General features: G+C 31.5%; 4 protein-coding genes, 1 non-coding gene and 2 pseudogenes across 5 annotated transcripts; 3 read left to right on the top strand and 4 right to left on the bottom strand.

Moving 5' to 3' along the window:
* Nucleotides 1–111: 111 nt before the first annotated feature.
* LOC149885950 (uncharacterized) lies at nucleotides 112–1,220 on the bottom strand (annotated as a pseudogene).
* A 526-nt stretch (nucleotides 1,221–1,746) lies between these two features.
* Nucleotides 1,747–2,550, bottom strand: LOC145200647 (E3 SUMO-protein ligase ZBED1-like). Its single transcript, XM_080074538.2, has one exon. It carries the CDS (start codon nucleotides 2,548–2,550, stop codon nucleotides 1,747–1,749), a length of 804 nt encoding a protein of 267 aa, XP_079930664.2.
* On the bottom strand, nucleotides 2,276–3,880 carry LOC145200646 (E3 SUMO-protein ligase ZBED1-like). Its single transcript, XM_080074537.2, has 2 exons — nucleotides 3,834–3,880; nucleotides 2,276–3,686 (listed from the first exon to the last, which is right to left on the bottom strand). Exon 2 carries the CDS (start codon nucleotides 3,684–3,686, stop codon nucleotides 2,583–2,585), a length of 1,104 nt encoding a protein of 367 aa, XP_079930663.2. The 5' UTR covers nucleotides 3,834–3,880; the 3' UTR covers nucleotides 2,276–2,582.
* Nucleotides 3,881–6,368: 2,488 nt separating this feature from the next.
* Nucleotides 6,369–6,441, bottom strand: Trnar-ccu (transfer RNA arginine (anticodon CCU)). The gene has a single exon. It is a non-coding gene; the product is annotated as a tRNA-Arg (tRNA).
* A 10,022-nt stretch (nucleotides 6,442–16,463) lies between these two features.
* Nucleotides 16,464–18,313, top strand: LOC149885949 (zinc finger MYM-type protein 1-like; annotated as a pseudogene).
* LOC149885948 (uncharacterized) lies at nucleotides 18,287–19,646 on the top strand. The gene is made up of 2 exons (XM_090094435.1): nucleotides 18,287–18,808; nucleotides 19,552–19,646. The coding sequence occupies exons 1-2, from the start codon at nucleotides 18,494–18,496 to the stop codon at nucleotides 19,597–19,599; spliced, it is 363 nt and encodes a 120-aa protein (XP_089950561.1). The 5' UTR covers nucleotides 18,287–18,493; the 3' UTR covers nucleotides 19,600–19,646.
* A 4,172-nt stretch (nucleotides 19,647–23,818) lies between these two features.
* On the top strand, nucleotides 23,819–25,491 carry LOC145184487 (cobalamin trafficking protein CblD-like). Its single transcript, XM_080060176.2, has one exon. The coding sequence runs from the start codon at nucleotides 24,320–24,322 to the stop codon at nucleotides 25,154–25,156; it is 837 nt and encodes a 278-aa protein (XP_079916302.2). The 5' UTR covers nucleotides 23,819–24,319; the 3' UTR covers nucleotides 25,157–25,491.
* The last annotated feature ends 145 nt before the right edge of the window (nucleotides 25,492–25,636 follow it).

The following is a 25,636-nucleotide window of genomic DNA, read 5'->3' as shown; positions in this document are numbered from 1 at the left end:
CAATACGATATCAGGCTAAGAAAAATTAAAAAACAAAAATTATATTATTTTCTCTCTAATAATATATCTTAATATCTAAATATCTCTATAATACATTCTGTTATAGGCACTAAAAATGACTAAAGTAAATGCTGAAATGGAGAGATGACCTTCTTGCTATTAAAAAGAGGGTTTATTGCTTTATTTTCTGCTCTTGCTCAGATAAAACCATCTTTTCTCTCAAAACGAAAGACGATTTCAAAAGCAGCAGTTAACTAAAAAAAGCTTATCATTTAAAAACTACTTTCATCACAATAAATATTTCTTAAACTTTTATCAATTATAATATATTATTAAGCATAATGAAAATTAATTTTACTTCTTAACTGCCCTTCGTGTGTGAACAGAGAAATAAGGAAATAGCATAGGACAATCAGGAATTTTCTACATCACTATTGTTCATTTGACAGGTTTAAAGGCTTCTTTCCATCTTATAAGGTCAGTCAGTGTGGTTGCATGCATGTTTAAGTTAGGAATCTTGTATGCTCTGGGAGAGCGAGGACTCCCATTTTCTGATGTTTTCTAGTTTCAAAAATTTTATTAACATCAAATTTCCTTTTAATCTTGTTTTGGCTGCAAAGTAAACTTTGTAATAAGCTTTTAGAATGACAATACCATGCTGAAGATAGTACATTTTTATCTTGAAGTTTTATATGGGCAAATTGGTTCAGGATGTGTTGTGTTCTCTCTACCCAACTATGCTTCACTTTGATTTACAACCACATAGGAAAGTAAACTGATACAATAAACCTATTAATTCATAATTTTTAGCTCATCTCCCTCTAATCCATGTTTGCATACTCACAATGAAAATAAGGAAGAACCTTTGTTAAACTACCTTGAATAGACCATAGTGCCTGGTTTTTGGTTTGTCAAACTTGCAGTAAGAGTTCCTAAAATTAATATCTGGTATTGTTTATAGACATATTTCTAAACTGAAGATAAATCATTTACTATTTCTTCATGAAGTTCAATTAAACTAGGACTTATAGATATTGGCTGGAAGTTGTAATTTCTTTCCATTTCAGTCACCTTGGAAATTAACTTCTTTAGGGATCTTTGAGGTTGTCTTACCATCTTCTATTAGGTGTTGAAGGCAAATTTTATTTATGTTAAGTAAACATATTACCCATCCTAACTTTTTTTTAAATTTAACCTCTAAACAATAGATAACATCACTATTATGACCTGTATTTGAAGTAGGCTGTGACAATTCCCGTTTTCCGGGAAACGAAAGCGGGAATTTTCGGGAACGGGATTCATTTCCCGGAATTGGAAAAAAACGGGAACGGGAATTCCCGTTCCCGTATTTTAAAAAGCGGGAACGGGAAAATCCCGTTCCTGTTCCCATTTTTCACCTGGAACGTCTAATATTTCCTGTATTACTTTTCCTGGTATTTTTCCTGGTTTTTTTTCCTGCTTTTTTTTTACTGCTTTTTTTTTTCTTTTTTTTTCCTGGTTATATAATTTTTTTTTTTTTTTTGTGGTTTATTTTGGTTTAGGTGTTTGTTTGTTTTTGGATTCTTTTTTATTTTTTTTTTTTATTTTTTTTATTTTTTATTTTTTAAATTTATTAACTTAACAACATAGAAGATTTAGGAAATTACAAAGAATAAATCATGATACTACAAAAAAGAATAAGAATAAAGAAGAATAAAAAATAGTAATAGAATAGAAAAAAAAGAAAAAATAGAAGTATGGAACTGTTCAAGCAAAACCTGGCCAGTCAGTGACGCCTAACCTGTCCAACTCTCTGAAATTCTCCTTCATATAGACTAACATTTCAATGTTTCCTATATTAAGGTTGGTCCTTCGTTCGGAGATGATGTTCCCAGCAGTGGAGAATACTCGTTCAGAGGTTGCCGATGCGGCAGGGACACATAGGATTTTCCTTGCAAACCTTGACATAAATGGAAACTTCTTACGATTAGTCTTCCACCACTCCAGGACATTGGAATTACGAGGGACAACTGGTTCCTTAACATAGACATCTACCTCACAATTGACCTCTACCATCATAGTTGACTCTGGACCACGTTTTGTGGGGTTGGGTTCATAAGACTCACGCAACATTGCAGCCATTGGATCATCCTCATCCTCATCTATCACCAAAGGGGGTGTTGGAGTGCCAGTTGGGGAACTTCCATCACCATGAGTCAACATAAGGAGTCCTTGAACAACTAAATCCCGTGTGGCGTTGTACTTGTCGTACTTCTTGAGAGCAACAACTTTGTACCTTGGATCCATAAAATGTGCGACAGCATACTCAACTGTGTTTACACCACAGTCGGGGAACCTCGCATCCAACTCAGCCTTCAACGCCCAACCTACTTCACCTACTATCTCATTTGGCGGGGAGCGGGTCAAAGTGTTCAATTTTGCAGAAATTGAAATAAGTTCAGGAATGACGACGTGGAGTGTGGGACCTTTATCAGAACTAGCAAGATCAGAGAAACACTGAAAAAGTTGGAGGACATTGGCAAGGGCAGAAATGACTAGCTTATCACCCATTGATGGAAGAAATTCGTCCAAAGAAGTGTCATTCAAAGAACTGACTCAAGTTGTCTGAGGTCAGAATTCCAACGAGTGACAACACGCTGCACAAGTGTGGTACGATTGCAATTAGCTGCTATTGCAATTCGTTTGAGGACAGCAGTAGCCTTGGCGGAATGTGAAAAATGACCAACCAAACGAGACACCTTCTTACTTATTATGGACCAACCTTTGCATTTCTCTAGTGCTTTGGTGACGATGAGATGAATAGTGTGGTCGACACATCGGAGGCCAGTGTTGATTTCAGGACAAATATTAACCGCTTTAACCACCGGAGCACCACCATCTGTAATGGCCCACCTAAACACATTCCTACCAAACTCAAAGCTGTCTATGATAACCGAAAGTTTTGAACAAATATTTTCAGCTGTATGTGACTCTGGGAAGGACTCGAGACGAAGCATGAAACGTTTCATAGCAAAATGTTTGTCAATGTAGTGCAGCGTCAGACTTTGAAAGGAAGCATTTGTCTTTGAAGTCCAGATGTCGCTCGTGAACCCAACACCGTCCATATCAGGCTTGTCCTGGTTAATTAGTGTTAAAACCTTCTTCTTCATGAAAGCATATAACCTAGGAATATATTTACGGGACACCTGACGGGCTGATACTGGATTGTACTGACCCTTGGTTGCCTGTCGCATCATTCGAAGAAAAGAGGGATGATCGACAATCCTAAAAGATTGATCACTTTCGACAACAAACCTAGTAACCTCCGTAACAAGACGCACATTTTCAAAATGATCAACAGGCCACTGAGGACGCATACCAAGCTTAGGAACCTTTGGAGAAGGAGCACCAGCAGGAGTGCTAGAAGGTCGCTTTCGCGCAGGAGTACCCCTACCTCTTGAAGGACCGGGTTGAGGATTTTCAATATCGGAGTCGTCATCAGAAGGATCATTTATTAGAAGACTAAGAGACTCAGTATTCTCTCTCTCGTAATCCATATACAACCTCGGGTGAAGAGAACGAAGATGTCGAATCAAAGCAGTCGTACTGAAGAAGTTAGTCTTTAAAACTTTATCACACTCAGAACACTTTGCCTCACTCTCATCGATCTTGATGAAGTAGTTCCAAATAAGAGATCGCTTACCCATCTTAGACAAAAAAGAAGATAATAGCAACCAAATAAAGCAAAAAAAGGACAGCAATGAAGATAACAACCAAAGAAAGCAAAGCAATGAAGATATCAACCAAAAAAAGCAAAGAAAAGATAGAAAATTAGAAATAAACAGTAAACTTACTTGCACACACAGGGGAGCTTTAATAAAAGCTATGTACCTAAAAAAAAAAAAAAGGAAAAAAGGTTAATTCTAACTAATAACTTATATTCAAAGGAAAATAAGGTAATTAACAAGAAAGATATCAAAGATACTAAGAAAGTTAGTAAAGAAAAGACGCAAGTTAGCAAAGAAAAGAAGAAATTAGCAAAGAAAAGAAGAAATTAGTAAAGAAAAGACGAAAGTTAGTAAAGAAAAGACGAAAGTTAGTAAAGAAAAGAAGAAGTTAGTAAAGAAAAGAAAAAAGTTAATAAAGAAAAGAAGAAATTAGTAAAGAAACGAAGAAATTAGTAAAGAAAAGAAGAAAGTTAGTAAAGAAACGAAGAAAGTTAGTAAAGGAAAGAAGAAAGTTAGTAAAGAAAAGACGAAAGTTAGTAAAGAAAAGAAGAAGTTAGTAAAGAAAAGAAAAAAGTTAATAAAGAAAAGAAGAAATTAGTAAAGAAACGAAGAAATTAGTAAAGAAAAGACGAAAGTTAGTAAAGAAAAGAAGAAGTTAGTAAAGAAAAGAAAAAAGTTAATAAAGAAAAGAAGAAATTAGTAAAGAAACGAAGAAATTAGTAAAGAAATGAAGAAAGTTAGTAAAGAAAAGAAGAAAGTTAGTAAGGAAAAGAAGAAAGTTAGCAAAGAAAAGAAGAAAGTTAGCAAAGAAACGAAGACAGTAAACTACTTAAAAAAATTATAATTAGGCCTTAAACCTAATTATAATTTTAAATTATTATAATATTTATATATATTTACCTTATAGTTATAGTAGTTTGTTCCTAGTATTAGTACCAAATTTATAACATAAATCTTAAAATCTTAAAATAAACGGGAATATATGCGCGCGAATCATAAAATAGCGGGAATCGCGTAAAAAAGCGGGAAACTTGGTAAAAAGCGGGAAACTTGGTAAAAAGCGGGAAACTTGTAAAAATATGGCTTTTCCCGTATTTCTTATATTATATTATAATATATAAATATATATATGAATTAGAATTATATTTCATTATATTTTATTACTTTTTTAATAATTTTAAAAAGAGCATTTTAGTTTGTTCAGTTATTCCCAGTGGGTTGGTCTTTTGACATTTCTTCAAAATTCAAAGTGGAAATTAAAGTCTACACTTGGATATAATGCCCATGGGGCTAATTTCCACTTTGAATTTTGAAGAAATGTCAAAAGACAAACCCAATGGAAATAACTGAACAAACTAAAATGTTCTTTTTAAAGATTTTTAAAAATGTAATAAAATAAATATATATTTTTAAAATGATGATGATAATGATAATGAAAATATTATATATTATATATTATAATATAATAATTACGGGAAAACCCCGTAACATCGAATGACGTACGGGAACGAGAACGGGAATTTCCTGTTCCCGTATTTTATTTATTACGGGAACAGGATCCCGTTCCCGTATTTTAAATACCAAAAGCAGGATCAGGATCCCGCTCCCGTAGTTCCCGTAAATACGGGAACTTGGCGCACTCTAATTTGAAGTACTACTATCATAAACAATGAACTTAAATGTAACTTTACCACCATACAAAATTAACTAGTGAAATACTTTTTTAAAAATATTGATTTAGAAGATAGAAACTCTTCCTTTTCTCTGGAAATAAAATATTATCATTATATTATTTATCAATATTATTAATATTATTAATGATAAATTTTTTATAAGAAATCATTAACAATAGTTTTATTAAAGTAATATAATATTATTAAAACATTATCTATAATATTCAGATAATGCTAATATATATTCATTTCAAAAAATTCTATGTTACCAATTAAGTCAAACATGCTTGCCTTATTTATTGTTTTTAAACCATTAGAGTTTTCATACTGTTTCATACTCATTGTCAAATATCTCTTTTGCTTTGGAATATATTTTTGGGTTAAAATAAGTAATCACAAAAAAATCGAAATACGAAGAATATATAAATATAAAGATAAGTCAAAACCTCTTATTAAAATAATTTTATTTAAGTACTCTTTCTAAAACTTTGTTTTGCGTTTGTTAAAAAGTTTGATTTTATCAAGAAGTGTAATGGGTTTTTATATTGCGGTTGCAACAACTTTATTTTTGTCAAAAGCTAATTTTTTTGTCTAGAAAATGAAGCAGTGAAGTCCATTTTTGCAAATGAAGACTTTATAATATCAGTTTTTTTTTAACAGATCCTACATTTATATACCTTCGAACAAAAAAAAACTTGGGGGCTAGTGTTTATGGTAAAAAAAGGTGATTTTTGAAAAGTATGAGATACCCTATTATACATCCTTGATGCGAGAAAATGTTTTTCAGTCAATTCTGTTAACATATGTAAAAAATGATTAATACATAAACAAAAAGACCTTAAGATTTAAAAAATTTTGAAAAAGACCTTTAGATTTAATTTCAATTAATTCTAATTTTTCTGAATAAAAATGGTAATTATGTTTACCAACTAGGTCGAAAGTGACTCTATAGTGGCACTAAAATTTATAAATTACTTGTTAAAATTAACACCTCCGACGGGACTCGAACCCGCAATCTCCGGCTTAGGAGGCCGACGCCTTATCCATTAGGCCACGGAGGCTCAAATGCTGTGACAATTTTTTAGTATAATGATCTAAAATATTTTACTAGCTTGAAAGTCATATAGATAATGATTAAGTCGTAGTTTTAAAAAAATTTTAATTTTTAAAAATAACAATTTCGGGAGTGATTTTATTTCAATGTTGCTTAGAAATACCGTTATTTCTAAGCAACATTGAAATAAAACTTTATTTTTTGAGTGAAAATGAACATGAAAATTACAATATTTAAGTAAATACCGTTAAAATGAAAACAATAGATAAAATTACGATAAATTTTTATAACACGTGGTTATTAAAACATTTTACCAAACATAATTGTTTTAAATGTATATATCCGTTACTGGCTATTTGAAAAAATACTTTTTACAGTACTAACGAACCAAGAAAATTAGGTAAAAATTAAAGTTTTGATTTAGATTTTAGTCACGGATCCAGGAATTTGTAACTGTTTGACCAAATTTTATTTTCACGGTTGAAATTTCGATAAAAGATCGATATTTTAACATTTTTTCACAGTATTTATTGATTGAATAAAACGTCGGTAATGTATAATAAGAAGCGTTGTGGCCATAACAGGAATCTCAATAGCCATAGCCAAATCCGTAAATTACGGCAGATAAATTTAAGTTATTCCTAAGCGAAAAAACCAAAAAATAACGTCGCTGCCGTTAAATTTAAACTACGTGGCCATCGCCGCAATGGCTACCCCTTAGATCCGCGCCTGGGCAACCATATTTTTAATGTTTCATATGACATCTTCAGCCATTTGCAACTCCAAACTTAAGTATGATCATGCTTATGTCAAACGAAAATATTCTGCGAAAAATAACACCAATTAAAGTCTGGAAACAAGAACACCAAAAAAGAACATCAACTAAACAGTTTGATTAAATCTTTCTTGGATTTCAGATTTGGAACAACATATCTGCTGTTGTTCCAAATCTGAAATCTAAAAGAAGATATTTCATTTGTATCTTTATTTTGAGGTGAAGTTTTTTCATTAAAGTCCCACTGATTCATAAACTTTATCTTCAACATTTTTTGTTTGAACCTGCGTATGGCATATGAAGACTCCACGGGAAGAAACGGCAGGGTCACATTTTGAAAGTTTCTACTTTTTACACTTTCTAGCTTTACTAACCATGATAGCATATTTTGTATTTGAATTCAAATCAAATAAACGATTTGATGCATATTTAAAGTTTTTCTAAATTTTCCTAAAACTTCGAAACTTATAAAGGTTTAAAAGTTTAATAATGATTTATCTCAAAATGTAAAATGTGACCCTGCCGTTTCTTCCCGTGGATTCTTCATATATATACGGCAGTATGAGCTTTTTTGATTGAATTTTTTTCTTTTTTCTGCGGATGAAATATCTTTTATTTTTCTTTTCCCTCCCTTTACTTGTCTTTCTGTTCTTACCTTTTCTGTCTATTTGATACATTTGGTTGTCTGAATTTTCACCAACTTTATATCTTTTAGATCTGAGCCATAATAAATCAAGTTGTGGCACCGTAATATTTTTAGAACAAATTCATAAAATGTGAACTCCTGCAGAACAATTTTTGATCTCCTTACATGGAGATTTTTCATCTGTATACAGTAATATATTGCACCTACATTTTGTTATATCCAACAATTTGTCCAGCTTACCTTCCCACAATTTGACAATTTTTTCTTTTGTTTCTTTTCGATTAGAAATGTTTATAAACTTATTCCAGTCACTTAAAGTTTTATCTGACAGCTTTTTTGAGATATCACTAAAGGGATCTTAAACAAAGTATCGGATTGAAACCATTGTTTCAATACGAAGTCTGCCAATATCATAGATATTTCTTTTACAGGTAGATGACATCTCCTACAAAAATATAAAATTTAAACTGTTATAAAATTGTTTATTAGAAATACTTAATATTGTAATATTTCCTACCCAGTGGGCACTGGACGTCCGAAGACACCCAGCGGACGTCCAGACGTCTAATGGATGTCCTATGGATGTCATTGGACGTCCAGTGTCCACTAGGCATATATTGAAAATGCACTTATCAATATTGTGTCAAAAAACTCACCTATCAAGATTTTCAGAAAGAAGAAAATTTTCTTGAATATGTAGACCATGGACTAATTTAACTATATATCCTGGAGTAGGAAAAGATTGGCTGGAAACTCAAGTTCCTACACTGCGGGATGTACTTGGGAATGGTCTACATTATGGACGTATAAGAGATGAACGTGCAACAATAATGTTTTTTTTGCGTTACAAATCTTTTATTTTAGTAAGACTGTTCAGGGTTATCTTAAAGTCAATAGCAACCTAATTGATTATTTTGCATGGTGGGTATTTGTGGCAGTGTTTGGAAGAACGCGTTCTAAAAGGAACGGATTCCTGAAACGTGTTCTTTTTTTTGAGGAATGACGCTTATAGCTGGCTCCTTTTAAAATAACGGAACGAGGAAAGAGAACGAATTCTTTTTTTTTGGATGAACATGAACGAAAAGTAATAGCTCCTTAATAACTTTTAACTTTGCTTTTTGATAAAGCTGTTTTTGTAAAGTTGTCTTTTTCTCTGAGGTGAATTTTTTTTCAAAAACAAAACGCTGTTACTTTTTATCTATTTTATATTGCATCGACTTAAGTTTATTATTTATAAAGTAAGTTTATTAACGAACGTCCTTAACTAAAGTTATAAGTCTATGCAACTAAATTATTTATTATATTTAACACTATGTAATGTTTTCTTTTTCTCTTAGATGAATTTTACCTTGAAGTGGGTTAGAATTTTTTTTTGTATTCAATAGAATAAATGGCAATGGTATAAATGCAAATTGTACTATATGTGGGCCTTTAGGAAAAATTGAGCGACTATTTTCGACAGGGCCTAATGTGATGACTGAAAAAAGACATAACTTGGGTGACTCTCTATTAGAAAAATTAGTTATATTGAAACAAAATAAAGTTGGTGTTTAAAATTTTCTTTGTCTTCATTTTTTACATATTTTCTAAATTCTTATTTTCCAATAACATTTTTATAATGCTCATACTTCCGAGCTGAAATTAATATATCAATTATATGTGTATAAAGTACATGCAGAGACAGACTAGGCCGGCAGGAGACCAGAAATATTAAAAACTTTCTAAAAATAATGATTATAAAAGAACGTTAAAAAAACCTCGCTTTCATAACGAAACAATAAATTTGCTCTTATTTTATCATAAATGTGGTTTAAGCAAAAACCATTTATTTTTAAAAATAAGTTTAAAAAAAGGAACGAAGTAGGAATGAGTTCTAATTTTTTAGGAACGTGGAGCGAGTTCCTTTATTGAGCAAAGAACGAGGAATTGGAACGAGTTCTTACTTTACAGAATGAACGGAGAACGGAACGAGATCCTTTTAAAAAGGAACTTTCCAAACTCTGATTTTTGGGCTGTAAGAAGGCAAAGGATAAGAAGAATTGCTCTATCCTCACATGCCATCAGCTAGAATAGACATATGTTCAACCTGGTGAACCTCATTTTTATAATTAGCGGAGCTTGATGATCTAGCAAAAGGTTTGAATCTTCTTGCCGTATGTTCCATTTATTCAATAGACATTTCTCTAATTCGATTGCGCAACTAATTTCTCAGTTTGAAAAAGAGGCCAGTAAGAACAAAAATGTAAACAGATAAAAACTCTTTCTCGAAATTATAAAATTAAAAATATAATTTCGCTCCAAAAGATGTCTCATTCCAACTCAAGCATTTTCAGACCAAACGAAGTGAAAAAAGGTGGAAGAGGGATGTATTGCTGTATTCCATTGTGCGAAAGTTCGTTTTATAATAGCAATATGGAAAAGACTAACATTGCTCTATATTCTTTCCCAAATAAGAAAAAAAAACTTGATGTTTACAGAGCTTGGTGTAGCGAAATATTTAAATATAAACGTAAAGGAGGTGCTGATAAATTTGAAGTAATGAAACATACGAAAGTGTGTGAATTTCATTTTAGGCCTGAGGAAATAAAAGTTAGTTCAGGATGCGGTAAAAAAAACTTTAAAATCAGGGAATGAAGTTCCAGCATTTTTTCATTCAAGACACCACAAGATAAGTTACCTCGAAAATCTCCATGCAAAATGTTGAAATATCCAGAGTTTACAACTAATATTGATACTGAAACTCATACAATAATCGATTCTTCCAAAAACGTAGATTGTGAAAATTGTAAACTTTTATCATCCGAAAAAACAATCATAGAAAAAAAAATAGGAGTATGTCATGAAAGTTACAGAAGCTTGTTTGAAGAATATAAAACTTTATAAATAATAAACGACCAGCTAAAAAATAATATTTTTAGCTACCAAAATTTTGAAAAAGAAAAAATAGTTTGCCGCTATTTGTTTACATTTTTGTCCTTACTGACCTCTTTTTCAAGCTGAGAAATTAGTTGCGCAATCGAATTAGAGAAATGTCTATTGTTTCTTATCTTCATCCCGATAAACTCATCTCTTTTTAAACAATGTTTTATGTTATAAGTTCAAAGATCACTCATCACGCAAATATAGAATCAAAATACTTAGCAAACTTAGTGGATTTTTGATTAATAATCTACTTTTTATTAATAGTGAACTGTTTTAACATTTTGTGAAAATGTTTATGATAAATATAATTCTCAATGAAGTTTCTTGGAAAAAGTTCACTAAGGCAGGTTTTTTCATTTCTGCTAAGTTTCCACGTTTTTGGTGGACCAATTCATTCTTGTTTTTGTTATCACCATTTTCCAGAAGTTTTACATATTGCAGCTAAAGTTTTGAAACTGATTGGCCAAATACTCGCGTAGCACCTTCCGATTCTACTATGAGCTAGTGTACAGTGGACCATAGGCGCCGACTTTTGATTTTGGCCGAAGGGGCGAAATTTCCTTCTCCCTCTAACCCCCCCTACCCTTAATCTACTGGTATCATTTATGGATGACCCCTAACTTCAATAAGAACACAAGAGATTATTATCTATTTGAAATGCAATAAAAAGTTGAAAGTATATGAGATAGGTACTTAGTAAGGTACACACATTTTTTCAAAATGTAAGTGATAACAAATTGAAATTTTGAGGAACTTAAAAAAAAATGTTCCTGCATGAATAATTAAAAATGTGGTATTTTTTATTAAATTATGAACTAATAATTTTTATAGCAAAAGTAATGGTTGTTTTTTTTACAAACTCTTTACCAATCTTCCCCATATCCAGAATATCCAGTTCTTCATTGTGACAGCTGATAATGGACAAGTGATTTAAACTTTTCTGGGTCATTGTATTTCTTAAAACCGTCTTCATTCTTCTTAACATAGAAAATGATCACGAATGAACGTAATTAACACCCTAGTAAGCTAAAGAATATCTCTTACCTCGATAACATTCTTCATAAAGTCCTGGGTTACAAGATTTAGTGAATGCGCTTGACAATGTACAAATAATGCTTAAGATTCGATGGCTTTTATCTCTACGCTCTAGATTCGATATTATTATTTATGCTCAATATTCGATATTATTCTATATTTAATATTCAATATTATTCCATATTCAGTATTCTTATATCTCTGCTCTAGATTTGATGGCTCTTATTATTAAACTCCGGAAGCATTACTCGCACAATCAAAGCATTTCCCTCTTAAATCATTAATGGTAAATCTAATGTGGTTAACATATCACGAACCACTTTGAAAAGGGTTTTACAATAAGCTCGAAAAAAAATATTCAGCTTGAAATGTGTCACGGTCGACCAATCGTACACACAATTAAACCTGTTCCATTACAGATATGTCTGAAGTCTCGTCAAGCATTATTAAAAATTTTTTAACTTTCTCAGTTTTGGCAGAAATAACTCTGATTATTTTTGCTATTATTTGAAGCAATTCGTTTATTATTTCATGCAAAATCCATTTATATTTCGTTCTCTGTAACCAAGAACTCAATTGCGAATCATCTGTAGCTCTAACTTTTAAAAACTGACTCAAACTTGAATCATCTGTATGATTTCGAATGACTAGTCCTTGTCTTGCGAGTGAAGTGCCAACAGTGGAAATAATTTTATTGAGAGTTTCTCTTCATACATTTTTGTTGCGAGGATGAAAATTTGTGAAGATATATTTATATGTTTAACTCTGTATGATTCTTTGGTAATATTCTATCGGTGATTTGTTGATTTTTAATGCATATTAAATCTTTCGATGGCTTTTTTCCAATTATTAAATCCTTCTGTGGTAAACTTTGAATAAACGTTAGTTTCATTTCTTTGACATATTAAATAGAACGTTTTACTTTTGTTTTTGTCATAGTTATGTCATTTGTACGTGTCAAGTCAGGAATTCGGAAAATCCTGGCTTGACACGTACAAATGAACCTTGAAAATCCAGTGTTCTTTTAAAATCGAGTTTTCGAATAGTTTTTTTTTTAGGATCGTCCATAGATTACGCAACGTTGAAATCAAGTAATAAACAAAGAAAAATAGTTCTTCCCCAGAAAAAGCCGTCAACGCAAAATCTTTGAAGGAATTCAAAAACATTTATGACAGATTTTTTGAAAACTTGCATTGATACTTAAAAAGGTTGTTAAAGTGTGCAATTCACACTTGCTGGTGCTTCTACCAGCTACAGCATTAAACTAATAACATATTATCACAGATTATCACGAGCGCGAATAGATACTCTCACCTCGGTGCATAAGTTTCCGGGAGGGCCACATCCCTTATTGCCCCCGTGGACTCGGCGCCAATGTAGTGGACAGCTACTGCTACTCGACAGTGTAACACTGATCAATTAAATTTAATAAAAAAAAAATGATGCATTGTTGTTAACATTCTGTAGAGCTACAGAATGTTAACAATAGCTCTATTGAATTTGTCTTGTTTTAAATAGTGGGGTCATTAATCCTCTACGTAATAATAAGCTTATACATTGAAATAAAATGTTTTCCAACAAGAAAACGTGAAAAAAAATAAAAAGCTCTTAAAGTTTTCTAAATACAATCTTCATTAGCATTCCTTAGTTTTGAGACTGCAAAAAAATACAATCTTCATTTAGCATTCCTTAGTTTTGAGACTGCAAAAAAAAAGATTCAATTTTCAAAGTTGTCTCTCTAACTAATAAAAGTTCAAAAAAATTAAATTAATGCAAAATTAACACTAAATATTATGAAGAGGGAGAACTAAGTTAAAAACAACGATAAAAGAAAAAACGTACACAAGATGACTCATCAACTCTTCATATAAATAAGTGTTAAAGCGTAAGAAGAAAAGTTAAATACAACTGGGAAAACGCGGAGACAAATCAACCTGCCACATAAATTAAAGATGAATAGGTATCGCAACAGAAAAAAAACCTAAAACTATAAAAGTCCAAAAAATAAAAATAGACGGATGAGTACGGAAGGGTTGGAAGAAGAGAAGAATAAAGGAAGACAGAGTTTTAAAGAGAAAGTTTTAAGAAAAATTTTAAAAAGAGAGAGAACTTTGTGGTTGAAAAATACTTTTATCAAAAAGCAGTTTTATAAGCAGTTTAATAAACATTTCAATAAAAGAGGAAAAGAAGAAATATTGATTAACCATACGGGACACAAACGGGATGTCAAACGTGTACCGTACGGGATTTGGCCGCGGGATCTACAAGGGAACCATAAGGGCAGAATAAAAAAAAAAACGAAAAATCTTTTCAGATTTCTCCCGGATGTGTTTTAAATAGATTTAATTTATAGATTTTTTTTTAATTTGATTATTTATAATTTGACAAACTCTAAAAAAATGTAAATTATAAAAAATCATTATAAATAAACATTAAAACTTAATGTTTATTTATTTCATTTTAAATAAATTAAATGACCAGTAGAGTGATTATTTATGTAAGTTGTAAAGGAAAAGTTTTTAGCATGTTTATATGCAAATTGAAAATACAAGGAAATATATACGTGTATTTTTATATTTAAAAAACTGCCAATAGCTAATATATAAAGAAGTCATTGACAACAACAGATTCTAATTCTTTAAAAAAGAAGTTTTGAGGGGCGAACATCAGTACTGTATAAGATGAGGTGTAAGATTCTAGAATTTTTGTGTTTAGGGAAATTTGCATATGTTTTGCTAAACTATTCTTAGTATCATTAAGCCTAATTCTCTTACATATTTTTTCGAATTGTGATTGAAAGTAGAGTATGAAAACAATAATTATATCTATTTAAAACGCATCCGGGAGGAGTCTGGGGTCAATACGGGGAAAAGAAAAAAGCAGCCGGAAGATTTTTCGTTTTTTTTTTATCCTGCCCATATGGGTCCCGTGTAGATTCCGCGACCAAATCCTGTACAGTTTTCGTTTGACATTCCAGATGGTTATGGTTGTGCTTGCTGGGATATAGTTAACAGGGAAGAAACTTAAAGATGGATAGGCAGAATCAGAAGAAGAACAAACAAGTGGCAGTGGCAACTCTGAACACAGACAAGAAAGACAAACACAAGCTGTTGTACAAGAATTCGGGGAGATATAGAAAAATGCAGATGTTTTAAGTGTACAATTGCATTTACCACTTCATACCAGATGTATAAACATTAGCTATGATACTAGATCAGTTATAAGGTGCCAAAAAATGATGTCCAGTTGAGACATAAAACATACAAATGCAAACAGAAGACAGCAAATTACTGTGTGATGCTCTAGTAAGTTTACTATTGTCAGATTTAGAAGTGTAGGACAGTTTTTAATCTTGAGCATTACTAAAAGTAGCTTTAGAGAAACAGTGCTGGCTGCAGTTTCATTAAATTTAAATACGGTTTTCAAATTTGAAATCTTGAATTAAAGTGAATACTCATCGAAACGTTGCTAATTGTAAAAATGAATTATATAACGTATAACACAAAAATAAATTTGTCTAATGGGTTGGGCCTACCACATGAAGTTATCTTCGCTTTGTATATAATACTTTGATTTCTAGAACTTTTTTCTTTTTCTCTTTTGATACATTTTTATGTCTTTAAAACTATAAATAGTGTTGATGTAAATCTGCACAAAATTACAAATAGCATCTATTTTCAACACGGTTATCATGAAATCCAATATTGCCAACCTAGCTAACCCAAGAATGCCACTTATATGGGGTGATAGTGTATACATACCAGTGTCACCTTCTGCAAATTTTAAAATCTTTTAGGTACGTCTGCAGGAAGAAAATGACTTTGAAGTTACAAAAATGGAAAAAATTTACATTCTTTTTTGACATAGTAAAACTGCTATAAAATCCATACCATTAGTCATAGATCAATAAAATTTGGTGGCAAATCAGCCTATGCCAATACCAAGATTTGGGTAAAGTTTTATTCCAATCCCTGCAGTATAACAAAAGTTAGAGTAGTTTTAGTGTTGATTTTTTGTTAATTTTTTCACTAACAGTGCAAAACTTTTCTGATTATGGCCTATTACAAGCCCCCAGGCCATAATGTGGGTAACACATGTGCTATAGTTGAATATACCAACAACATTATAAAATAAGGATTTTCATGTTCTTACCAAAATTTTTGGTTTAGGGGGTCAAAACTGTTGTTCTTGATTGAGCCCTATTTACAGCATATGCACCTTTTTCTATATAAAACCTTAATGATAGTGCTATTTGTGCCCCATAAGCATTCTTTTAACTAAACCACTACCTTAGAAGTTAGTTGAGACATTTTTACCGATTTTTTTGATGAAAATTATAAAAAATCTTGACATTTTTTACTCTAGTAACCAGTGCCGGCCTTAGAGGGGGGCAAGGCTGGGCGCCGCCCAAGGGCGCCAGGAAACTGGGGCGCCAAACGTTGTATGCAAACTTCAACAATATAATAAATAGAAAAAATAAGTCTACCTAAATTTTTTCGAATGTTTGTTTTTTTTATAAAAATATTTTCTTTAAATAATTTATTTATTGTATTATTACACTGTTAAAAATTCTTTATGCAAAATTAATAATTTTGCTAAAAAGTGTTTCAATCATAGCATATATTTTGTGACTTAAATTCATTTTTGTACTTGTATCTTTCTCGGCGCCAATTATTTTGCGTTCCATCTATTTAAAGTTTGAATTTTAAACGTTATTTTCGGTACGAGTTGCGAGCGGGTTGTTTATTAATTTGTAGAAGAAATTTAAAGTTGTATTTGTGATTCAAATTCAGTTTTTGTCAAGTTTTCAAATTTTGCGGTAATAAAAAGGAGGTAAGTATAAATAAGGAAATTGTTTATGAATTATTAGCTTGCGAGTAATTTTTTATTTCAAAATTTTAGACAAATAGAAACTGTCAGCAGCAATCAATGGAGAGTACTCATAATAAAGAAAAAAATGTTTTTAAAACTCATAATAATAAGAAACCATCTGGTGCTCAATACAGAAAACGTAAAGCAGAAAAAGTTGATAATTTGAAGAAAAATTATAAAAAACTTGAAAATTATTTTACATCGGAAAATAGTGATTGTAATAAAATAAAGGAAGGAGAAAATGTTGCGCATATATTTAGTGATACATCAACCAGCGATAAAGAAGACGGAATAGTATTAGTTGGAAATGTTCACTACGATGAAAAAGATATCGATAACGAAAATGATGATGGCCAAGATGGTGATGTAAATGATCGCACCAAAGAAACAGCAATCGATTACTCAGACTGTGGCCAATTCATCGCAACATTCAATTTGTTGATTATGTAATTAATATAGGTGCAATATTTGGACACATATCCACGCGGTAATAAAAGACGACATTTTTCAAATGCTTATTACAGCCGAAAACTTTCAAATGGTGAGGTTATATCACGACGTTGGCTTGTGTACTCAGTTTCTAAAGATGCGGTACTTTGTTTTTGCTGCAAACTTTTTGATTTCAACATGAATTTAAAGTTAAACGGAAATGGATTCAATAAATGGAAGAATTTAATAGAAGCATTAAAAAATTCACGAAAATAGTAAGTCACACAGAAATGCTTATCAACTATGGATTGAGACAGAAATACGAATGAAAGCTGGTGAAACTATTGATAAACAAGAACAAAAGCAAATCGAAAAGGAGAGTTTAAGGTGGCGAAGTGTTCTTGAACGATTGATGAACATTACTTTATACTTGGCAACAAACAATATGTCCTTCAGAGGTTCTTCTGATAAATTGTATACAGTTAATAACGACAAATTTTTAGGGTTGGTACAATTACTCGCTAAATTTGATCCTATCATGTTAAACCACGTCACGCTAGCTCTTAAAGGAGAGATTTCTGATCATTACTGTGGAACAACCATTCAAAATGAAATGATAGATATAATGGCATCAAAATTAACCAACATAATTATATCCAAAGCTCTAAAAAGTACATATTATTCTATTATTGCTGACTGCACTCCTGACGTATCTCACAAAGAACAGCTCTCGCTTACGATTAGAATTGTAAATATATCAGAATATCCTATACAAATAAATGAACACTTTCTTGGGTTTTTTCAATGTTAACGTCACGACAGGTCTTGGTTTAACAGAAATCATAATTGGAGCTTTAAAAGATTTTGGTCTGAATATAAGCTTTTGTCGAGGGCAAGGTTACGATAACGGTGCAAATATGAAAGGTAAAAAGATAGGTCTACAAAAGCGAATATTAGATTTGAATCCTTTGGCTTTTTACCTTCCATGTGGAAGTCATTCTCTCAATTTGGTTATTTGTGACGCAGCGCAGTCTTCACTAAATTCCAATTAACGTTTTTGGCATAATACAAAGATTATTCACATTATTTTCTGCATCAACTTCACGCTGGAATGTTTTACTTAGTCATACAACAAACTTCACTCTTAAACGATTATGCGACACTCGTTGGGAAGCCAAAATTGAGAGCCTCAAAGCCATCCGATACCAAATAAGCAGCGTACATGATGCTTTAATTACTATATATGAAACTGAAACCAAAACTCCCGATATTGCACACGAAGCGCAAACATTAGCAGAACAATTAAAAGACTATAGTTTCTTAGTTTCTTTAATTGCATGGTACAATATACTGTTCCCAATAAACGTTGTTAGTAAAGCAATGCAAGCCAAAGACATGGATATAATACAGTGCGCTGAAATGTTGAAAAAATGCATGACATTTTTGGAAAATTACAGAACGTTTTGCTTTAAACAAACAACGATTGATGCCAAAGAGTTAGCTGAAGATTTAAACATCGATCCAATATTTAAGCCGCTTAAAAGAGTGCGACGAGTGAAACGTCATTATGATGAAAATGCTGCTGACGAACCAATTCAAAATCCCGAGAAGAAACTTGAAGTGACATTTTTTAACCCTTTATTAGATACATGTCTGTCGTCAATAAATGAAAGATTTGAACAACTTAATGAATATGTAAGTATATGGAGCTTTTTATTTAATTTGGATAATTTGCCCATCAAGAATGAACTTTTAAAATTGTGTAAACAATTACAAGAAAATTTAACTGTAAATGCAAAATCAGAAATTGATGGTGCTTTGCTATGCGACGAACTAATAAGTGTGCAGTTTTTTGTTAAAGATAAATTAAGCAATGTTGAAAATGAAATAAATACAAAAGAGATGACACCACTTTTTGTACTGAACTTTATTAAAAATATTGTCTACAAGAGTTTTATTCAAATACATGGATTGTTCTGCGCATTCTTCTTACAATACCTGTTACTGTTGCTAGTGGAGAACGTAGTTTTTCTAAACTGAAGTTAATCAAAACATATTTAAGAAATACCATGTTGCAAGATCGACTTAATTCTCTATCTATGTTATCAATCGAGCAAGAAATAGATGAAAATTTAGATTTTTCTAGTTTGATAAGAGATTTCGTGGACAAAAAAAGCTAGAAAAGTTACATTTTAAAATTTAATAACTCTTGTTTATATAGTTAGAGGATTATTATGTTTAATAAAAACATTTGTTATTTTAAAAGCAGCGTTGCGTTGTCTATTTATTTAGTCACTCATTTCTATAAACCCATATCATGAAAAGTCTAAGTTTATAACTTTAATAAAAAATTAATTAAATAAGAAACTTGATGCACAATATGGATCTCTTTGCATTAAACTATATATTCCCTTTAGCACTCTTGTTCATCATTTTAGAGCATTGGTCTCGTTGTTAATGGTAACAACCCACCCATATATACCTAGGGGCGCGTTCACAAGTTTTGCCCAACCTGTCAAAAAAGCTAAGGCCGGCGCTGCTAGTAACTTTGCGCTTATTCTACACATAAATTTAGCCCTGAAGATTTGTGAGCAAAGTAAAGAAAATTATAAAAAATTTAAAAAATTAAAATTATAAAAAATCTTGACATTTTTTACTCTAGTAACTTTGCGCTTATTCTACACATGGATTTAGCCCTGAAGATTTGTGAGCAAAGCAAAGAAACGTGTCAAAAACCTTTTGCATGTGATTTTTAACTGGTCAACATGTATTGTGTGTTAAAAAACCCATTTCATACATAAAATCAGCTAAAAATGCCTAGAATTTCCTTAGTGCTTTGTTTTCAAAATCATTATCAAATGTACAAACTGTAAAGTTCAATAAATTTACACTAACAGTGAATTAATTTCTAAAATTTATTCAATTCTATTCATTTCTTGTGAAATCTTGACACTCTTTAATTTATTTAACATGACATTTAAAGCACTGGTCAGTTTATTATTCTTAAAATGACTATTTTTTTCTTCTCTATCAATATATATACTTAAATTTAATTTCAAAGTTTTAAGTGTTTTAATTTTAGTCTTGATCCATTTTTGTTTTAACAATGATTAGAAAAAAAAAAGGATTTTGCAAAAGAGGAATTAACAATATCAACCCATCATCAAGTGAATAAGAGCGTACATGATTAACATGATTTTTGGTTTGGTTTTGTACGCTGTGACGTACATATCATAAAAACTTAAAATCACAACAAAACTTTGTTTTTGTAGCGCTGAAATGAAACGTTTGTAGAAATATCCAAAATTGTTAAACCTTTCACTTGAAAATCGTTGTATGTGGTAAAAAATTTTGCATTTCATTTATATAATATAGAAATTGTTAGGCTGAAGTAATAGGATTGATTTAGGTATATATGTAGCTCTACTTGCAGCAATATGTTATTTATTTGAAATACACCTGCTTGAGTCAATGTGACGTATATGTTATTGTGTTAAATTCAAACTATTAAAGATGGCAGGATTCTAAAGATTATCATAATCTTGAAATCCAATCAAAAAAAATCAAGGCATCTCTTACAATGACATTACAGAGAGTCCGCTAGTAATGTTAATAATGAAATAACATTGCCAGGAATCTTAATATTTGTCAATCATGTTCTTCAATTTCATATTATGGCTAAATTTGTTTAGGTACACAGCTACAATCTACTGACTCCTTAAGATGCCAAATCAGGCAAGAAACCATGAGCAGAACAGAAAGTGTGTCTGCATACTCTGCCTCCAAAAATGTGGCCAACAGATGACTGTTTTTCAGGCTAAAAGAGTTTGTCGCATTTACCAGACAAATCTTAATATATGTGACTTTGTGTGCCTCAAGGTCTTTGTGAATCATGCAGAACTGCCTGAAGACGAAAAGAGGAAGGCAAGGATGTTGCTTTGCCAAAGTTGTTTGATTTCAAATCTATCAGAGTCAGAGCTAAAACACGTAGTCATGTCTGTGACTGCTAGATTTGCAAAATTGGCCAGTCTGGGTTTCAAGAAAAAGCCTTGTGAACCTTGTGAAAAAATGAAAGTGAGTCAAATGCCAGATGTGAAATACAGTACCTGCCTCAGCCCATTAGGTAAGGGATTACCACATCATTGTTCACAGCTAAAGTTCAGGGAAAATATACAGAAATTGGTTTCATTAGATGCCAAAGCTGCAGAACAGATAGCATCCAAAGTGATTGAAAATAAGGTAGCATCGCCAAAAGCCACAATTCGTTTGGCAAAAGCATCTGGAGGTCATCCACTTCCTGTTACTCCAGGTACAGTATCAGCAAAAATTAATTACAATATTATAATTTTGTTAGTGATTAGTTAAAAAAAGATGTAATTTTTGTTTGCTGGAGGTAATGAATGCAAATTTTCTATAGGGTCAAGTGCAGCAAGATTAAATTCTGCCACATCAACATTGACAACCCAAGACCTCACCAATGTACAAATTAACACCGGCCTCTCTGACAATGGGATCAAAAAATTAGTGAAAACTGTTAATCAGTCATCAGACAGGAAGTTGATTGAGCCCAACTTTTATGCCAATTTTCAAATGGCTGGTCAACAACTGAAGGAGTTTTTTACTTTTACAGACTTAAAAACCAGTGATTCCAATGGTTGTGACAACCCGTGTTGTTGTTCATTGCAAAGATTTGTCTGTTCTGGTTAATCAAATCATTCAATATAGAGAAACTCCAGGTGGCTGCTTTGTTAAATTAGGCATTGATGGAGGCAAAGGTTTCTTAAAGTTTTGTGTCAGTGTTATTTATTGAGAGTTCCACAGAACAAGATAAATCGAAATCACCACCTCAAAGGCGGTGAGTTCGACTTTTACTGCTCTGGACTTTTGAGTTCCAGAGCAGCAAAAGCAGCAAGTGTGAAAAGACAAATTCTTGTGGCAGTCTCTGAAGATTTGCCAGAAACTCATTCTAATACTCAAAAGGTCTGGTCACTCATCCATGATTATTGCATGTGACATGAAAGTTGCCAGCATTATTTGTGGACTTCAAACACACTCAAGCATACTTCCTTGTTGTTGGTGTGATATTGACTCAAAGAACCTTGCCTGCAGAGCTGTCATTGAAGCTTTCAAAAAAGTTTAATTTGCTTGTGAATTCATGTTTTAGAAATATACTAGAAAAGGATTTTTCTTTCAAGATTGATCAATTTAAAGCCACATATTTGGCAATCCAACTTGGAAGCATCACGCCCAAAATCCACACAGTATTCCACCACATCAAGTACTTTGTAAACTTGAAATAATTGCCCTTAGGACAATTCAGTGAACAAGCTGTTGAGACCGCACTCAAGATTTTCACCTGCATTGGTCATGATACAAGAGAGATAAAACCAACAATAAATACAAAGAAGGCTGTTCAGTTGTCTTGTGGATTTGAATAGCAAACTCCTTTAGAAAATTATCAAAAATTTTCATCCATTCAGCTTCATTTTAATGGATTAATATTACTTGTTAGAAGAGAATTTAAGCTCATAAGTAACCCTATGTAATGAATTATAGTCAATTTCAAAAAAAAAAGTTAAAACTTGTGCCAATCTTATGTCAAAGTACATTTAAGAATAATAAACTGACCAGTGCTTTAAATGTTATGTTAAATAAATTAAAGAGTGTCAAGATTTCACAAGAAATGAATAGAATTGAATAAATTTTAGAAATTAATTCACTGTTAGTGTAAATTTATTGAACTTTACAGTTTGTACATTTGATAATGATTTTGAAAACAAAGCACTAAGGAAATTCTAGGCATTTTTAGCTGATTTTATGTATGAAATGGGTTTTTTAACACACAATACATGTTGACCAGTTAAAAATCACATGCAAAAGGTTTTTGACACGTTTCTTTGCTTTGCTCACAAATCTTCAGGGCTAAATCCATGTGTAGAATAAGCGCAAAGTTACTAGAGTAAAAAATGTCAAGATTTTTTATAATTTTCATCAAAAAATTGGTAAAAATGTCTCAACTAACTTCTAAGGTAGTGGTTTAGTTAAAAGAATGCTTATGGGGCACAAATAGCACTATCATATAAGGTTTTATATAGAAAAAGGTGCATATGCTGTAAATAGGGCTCAATCAAGAACAACAGTTTTGACCCCCTAAACCAAAAATTTTGGTAAGAACATGAAAATCCTTCTTTTATAATGTTGTTGGTATATTCAACTATAGCACATGTGTTACCCACATTATGGCCTGGGGGCTTGTAATAGGCCATAATCAGAAAAGTTTTGCACTGTTAGTGAAAAAATTAACAAAAAATCAACACTAAAACTACTCTAACTTTTGTTATACTGCAGGGATTGGAATAAAACTTTACCCAAATCTTGGTATTGGCATAGGCTGATTTGCCACCAAATTTTATTGATCTATGACTAATGGTATGGATTTTATAGCAGTTTTACTATGTCAAAAAAGAATGTAAATTTTTTCCATTTTTGTAACTTCAAAGTCATTTTCTTCCTGCAGACGTACCTAAAAGATTTTAAAATTTGCAGAAGGTGACACTGGTATGTATACACTATCACCCCATATAAGTGGCATTCTTGGGTTAGCTAGGTTGGCAATATTGGATTTCATGATAACCGTGTCAAGCTTTCCGACTAGTCAAATGCCTTGTTAAGAGGTATGAACAAGATCAGTTATTTACTTGTGGTTTGCTGTGTGGTTAATTGAAACTATTCGTGATTTAAATTGACAATGTTTTTTTACGGGAAAAATTTTTTTTTACCGCTTTTTGAACTTTTTGTTTTTGCGATTTTTGTTCAAGACTCCTTTCTCATTCTCCAAACGAGGTTAGGAAAAAATAAACAAATGCAACTTTCTTTGTGTGTCGTATTTTCGTCGTATTCAATAAATAATTTCTTTGTGTGGCAAAATCCTCAATTTAATAAGTTTCAACGTACAAGTAGTTAATTATATTTTAGGTTGGGTTTTTCTAATTCATATCAGCCATGTCTGTTTGTTTGAAAAAATATTAAGGAACACAAAGTTTTTTTAGTGTTTCTATCCCGATGTATTAATAATATGCTATAAATTTACCTAAAGCCATATTAAGTGTTTCTTTAATGCTCTTCTTAATTTCATATCTCAGTTATTTGTGTTATTATTATTATTTTTATTTCTTTAGAGATTTTTATTAGTGATAATAAAAAAATATGGCTTCAAAGATAATGAGTAAAACCACCAAGTTTATTTATTATGCACCAAGTATGCATAATGTTGTGTTCAAATTAAACTTGGTCAGTCGAGGTATGGTTTCAGTCAATCCACCAAGTAAAGAAAAAGCTGACCTTTCACTTTCTACAGTAACTTCGTTTTTATCACATGATCCTAATTTTCCCATGCCTGGCCATGTTGGTGTGGATTTAAACAATCTTGTTTGCAGCAGCACATCAACGGAAAAAAATAAGTATCAGAGTTTTGCTTCAATTCTTCTTGACCTAAATAATGAAGCTCAAAGAAAACATGATTTATTAACTCAGTTTGTTTCTAAACAAGAAGATGATTCTTTGAAAGAAATTTTATTTGACTTTCCAGATAAAGTTGAATGCAAAATCCAAGCATGTCCCCTTACTTTGATAAAAGGTTTTGAGAAACTCTTCTCATCTCAGGAAAAGAGTTCTGAATTAACTGTAATCACAATAACGCAACTCACAGCCAATGACATGTCAGCATGGTCAGAAGAAGTAGAGAAAGAAAGAGAAGCTCTTATTTGCATGTTTGTTGAAAATGCAAAATTAATTTGTCAAAAAATCATTTCAAGTGGATATTGGGCTGACTTCATTGACCCAGTTTCTGGTCATGCATTTTATAGTAAATATACTAATGATACTTTATTTGAAACTGATGATCGCTTTAATCAATTAGGATTCACTGTTGAAGATTTGGGATGTTGCAAAGTTCTTTATCATGACAAGTGGAAAAGTAATGTATTTGTTGGAGTAATTTTTACTGATGCTCCATCACAGTGCCACATGTTTAACAGTATTTGACATTGCTTGGTATTATGTATATATTGTGTGCATTTGTATATTGTCATTAGACTTGATGTTGTTCAAATAAATTAAATCTATACAGATTTTACCTCTTTAAATATTAATTTTTTTGCAACTTTTTTTTTCAGTTTTAGAAATGTTATTATTAAACTAACCTGTTCAAAACATTAGGATAAAAGTTTAACCCATATCTACATGTTTTCTTCGTGTTTTTTGGGGTCTTGAGGTTAAAATCTGAATCTTTAATTTGTAAAACTCATTAATTTAAGATAAAAATTTGATTTTAAATGAAAAAAATCTTGTGCATTTAAGAACATTTTTCTGTTTGCAAATATGAAAGCAAAAGTATTATTATAACTAAAATACAGTTTTGAATGGTTTGCTAAATGAAGAGAATAACTAAAGTGGTTTTAAAGTTCTAAGTACCTGAAGTTTTTTAGTTTAGGTGAAAAAATCAAAAAAGGGTAGAAATAGGTT

This window comes from Hydra viridissima, unplaced genomic scaffold (genome assembly GCF_058129835.1).
Source record: "Hydra viridissima isolate aposymbiotic clone 2 unplaced genomic scaffold, HvirCarnegie_v1 scaffold_7, whole genome shotgun sequence".
Taxonomy (NCBI): Eukaryota; Metazoa; Cnidaria; class Hydrozoa; order Anthoathecata; family Hydridae; genus Hydra; species Hydra viridissima.
The sequence above is the reverse complement of the archived record's forward strand: the minus strand, read 5'-3'. Positions and strand labels throughout refer to the sequence as shown.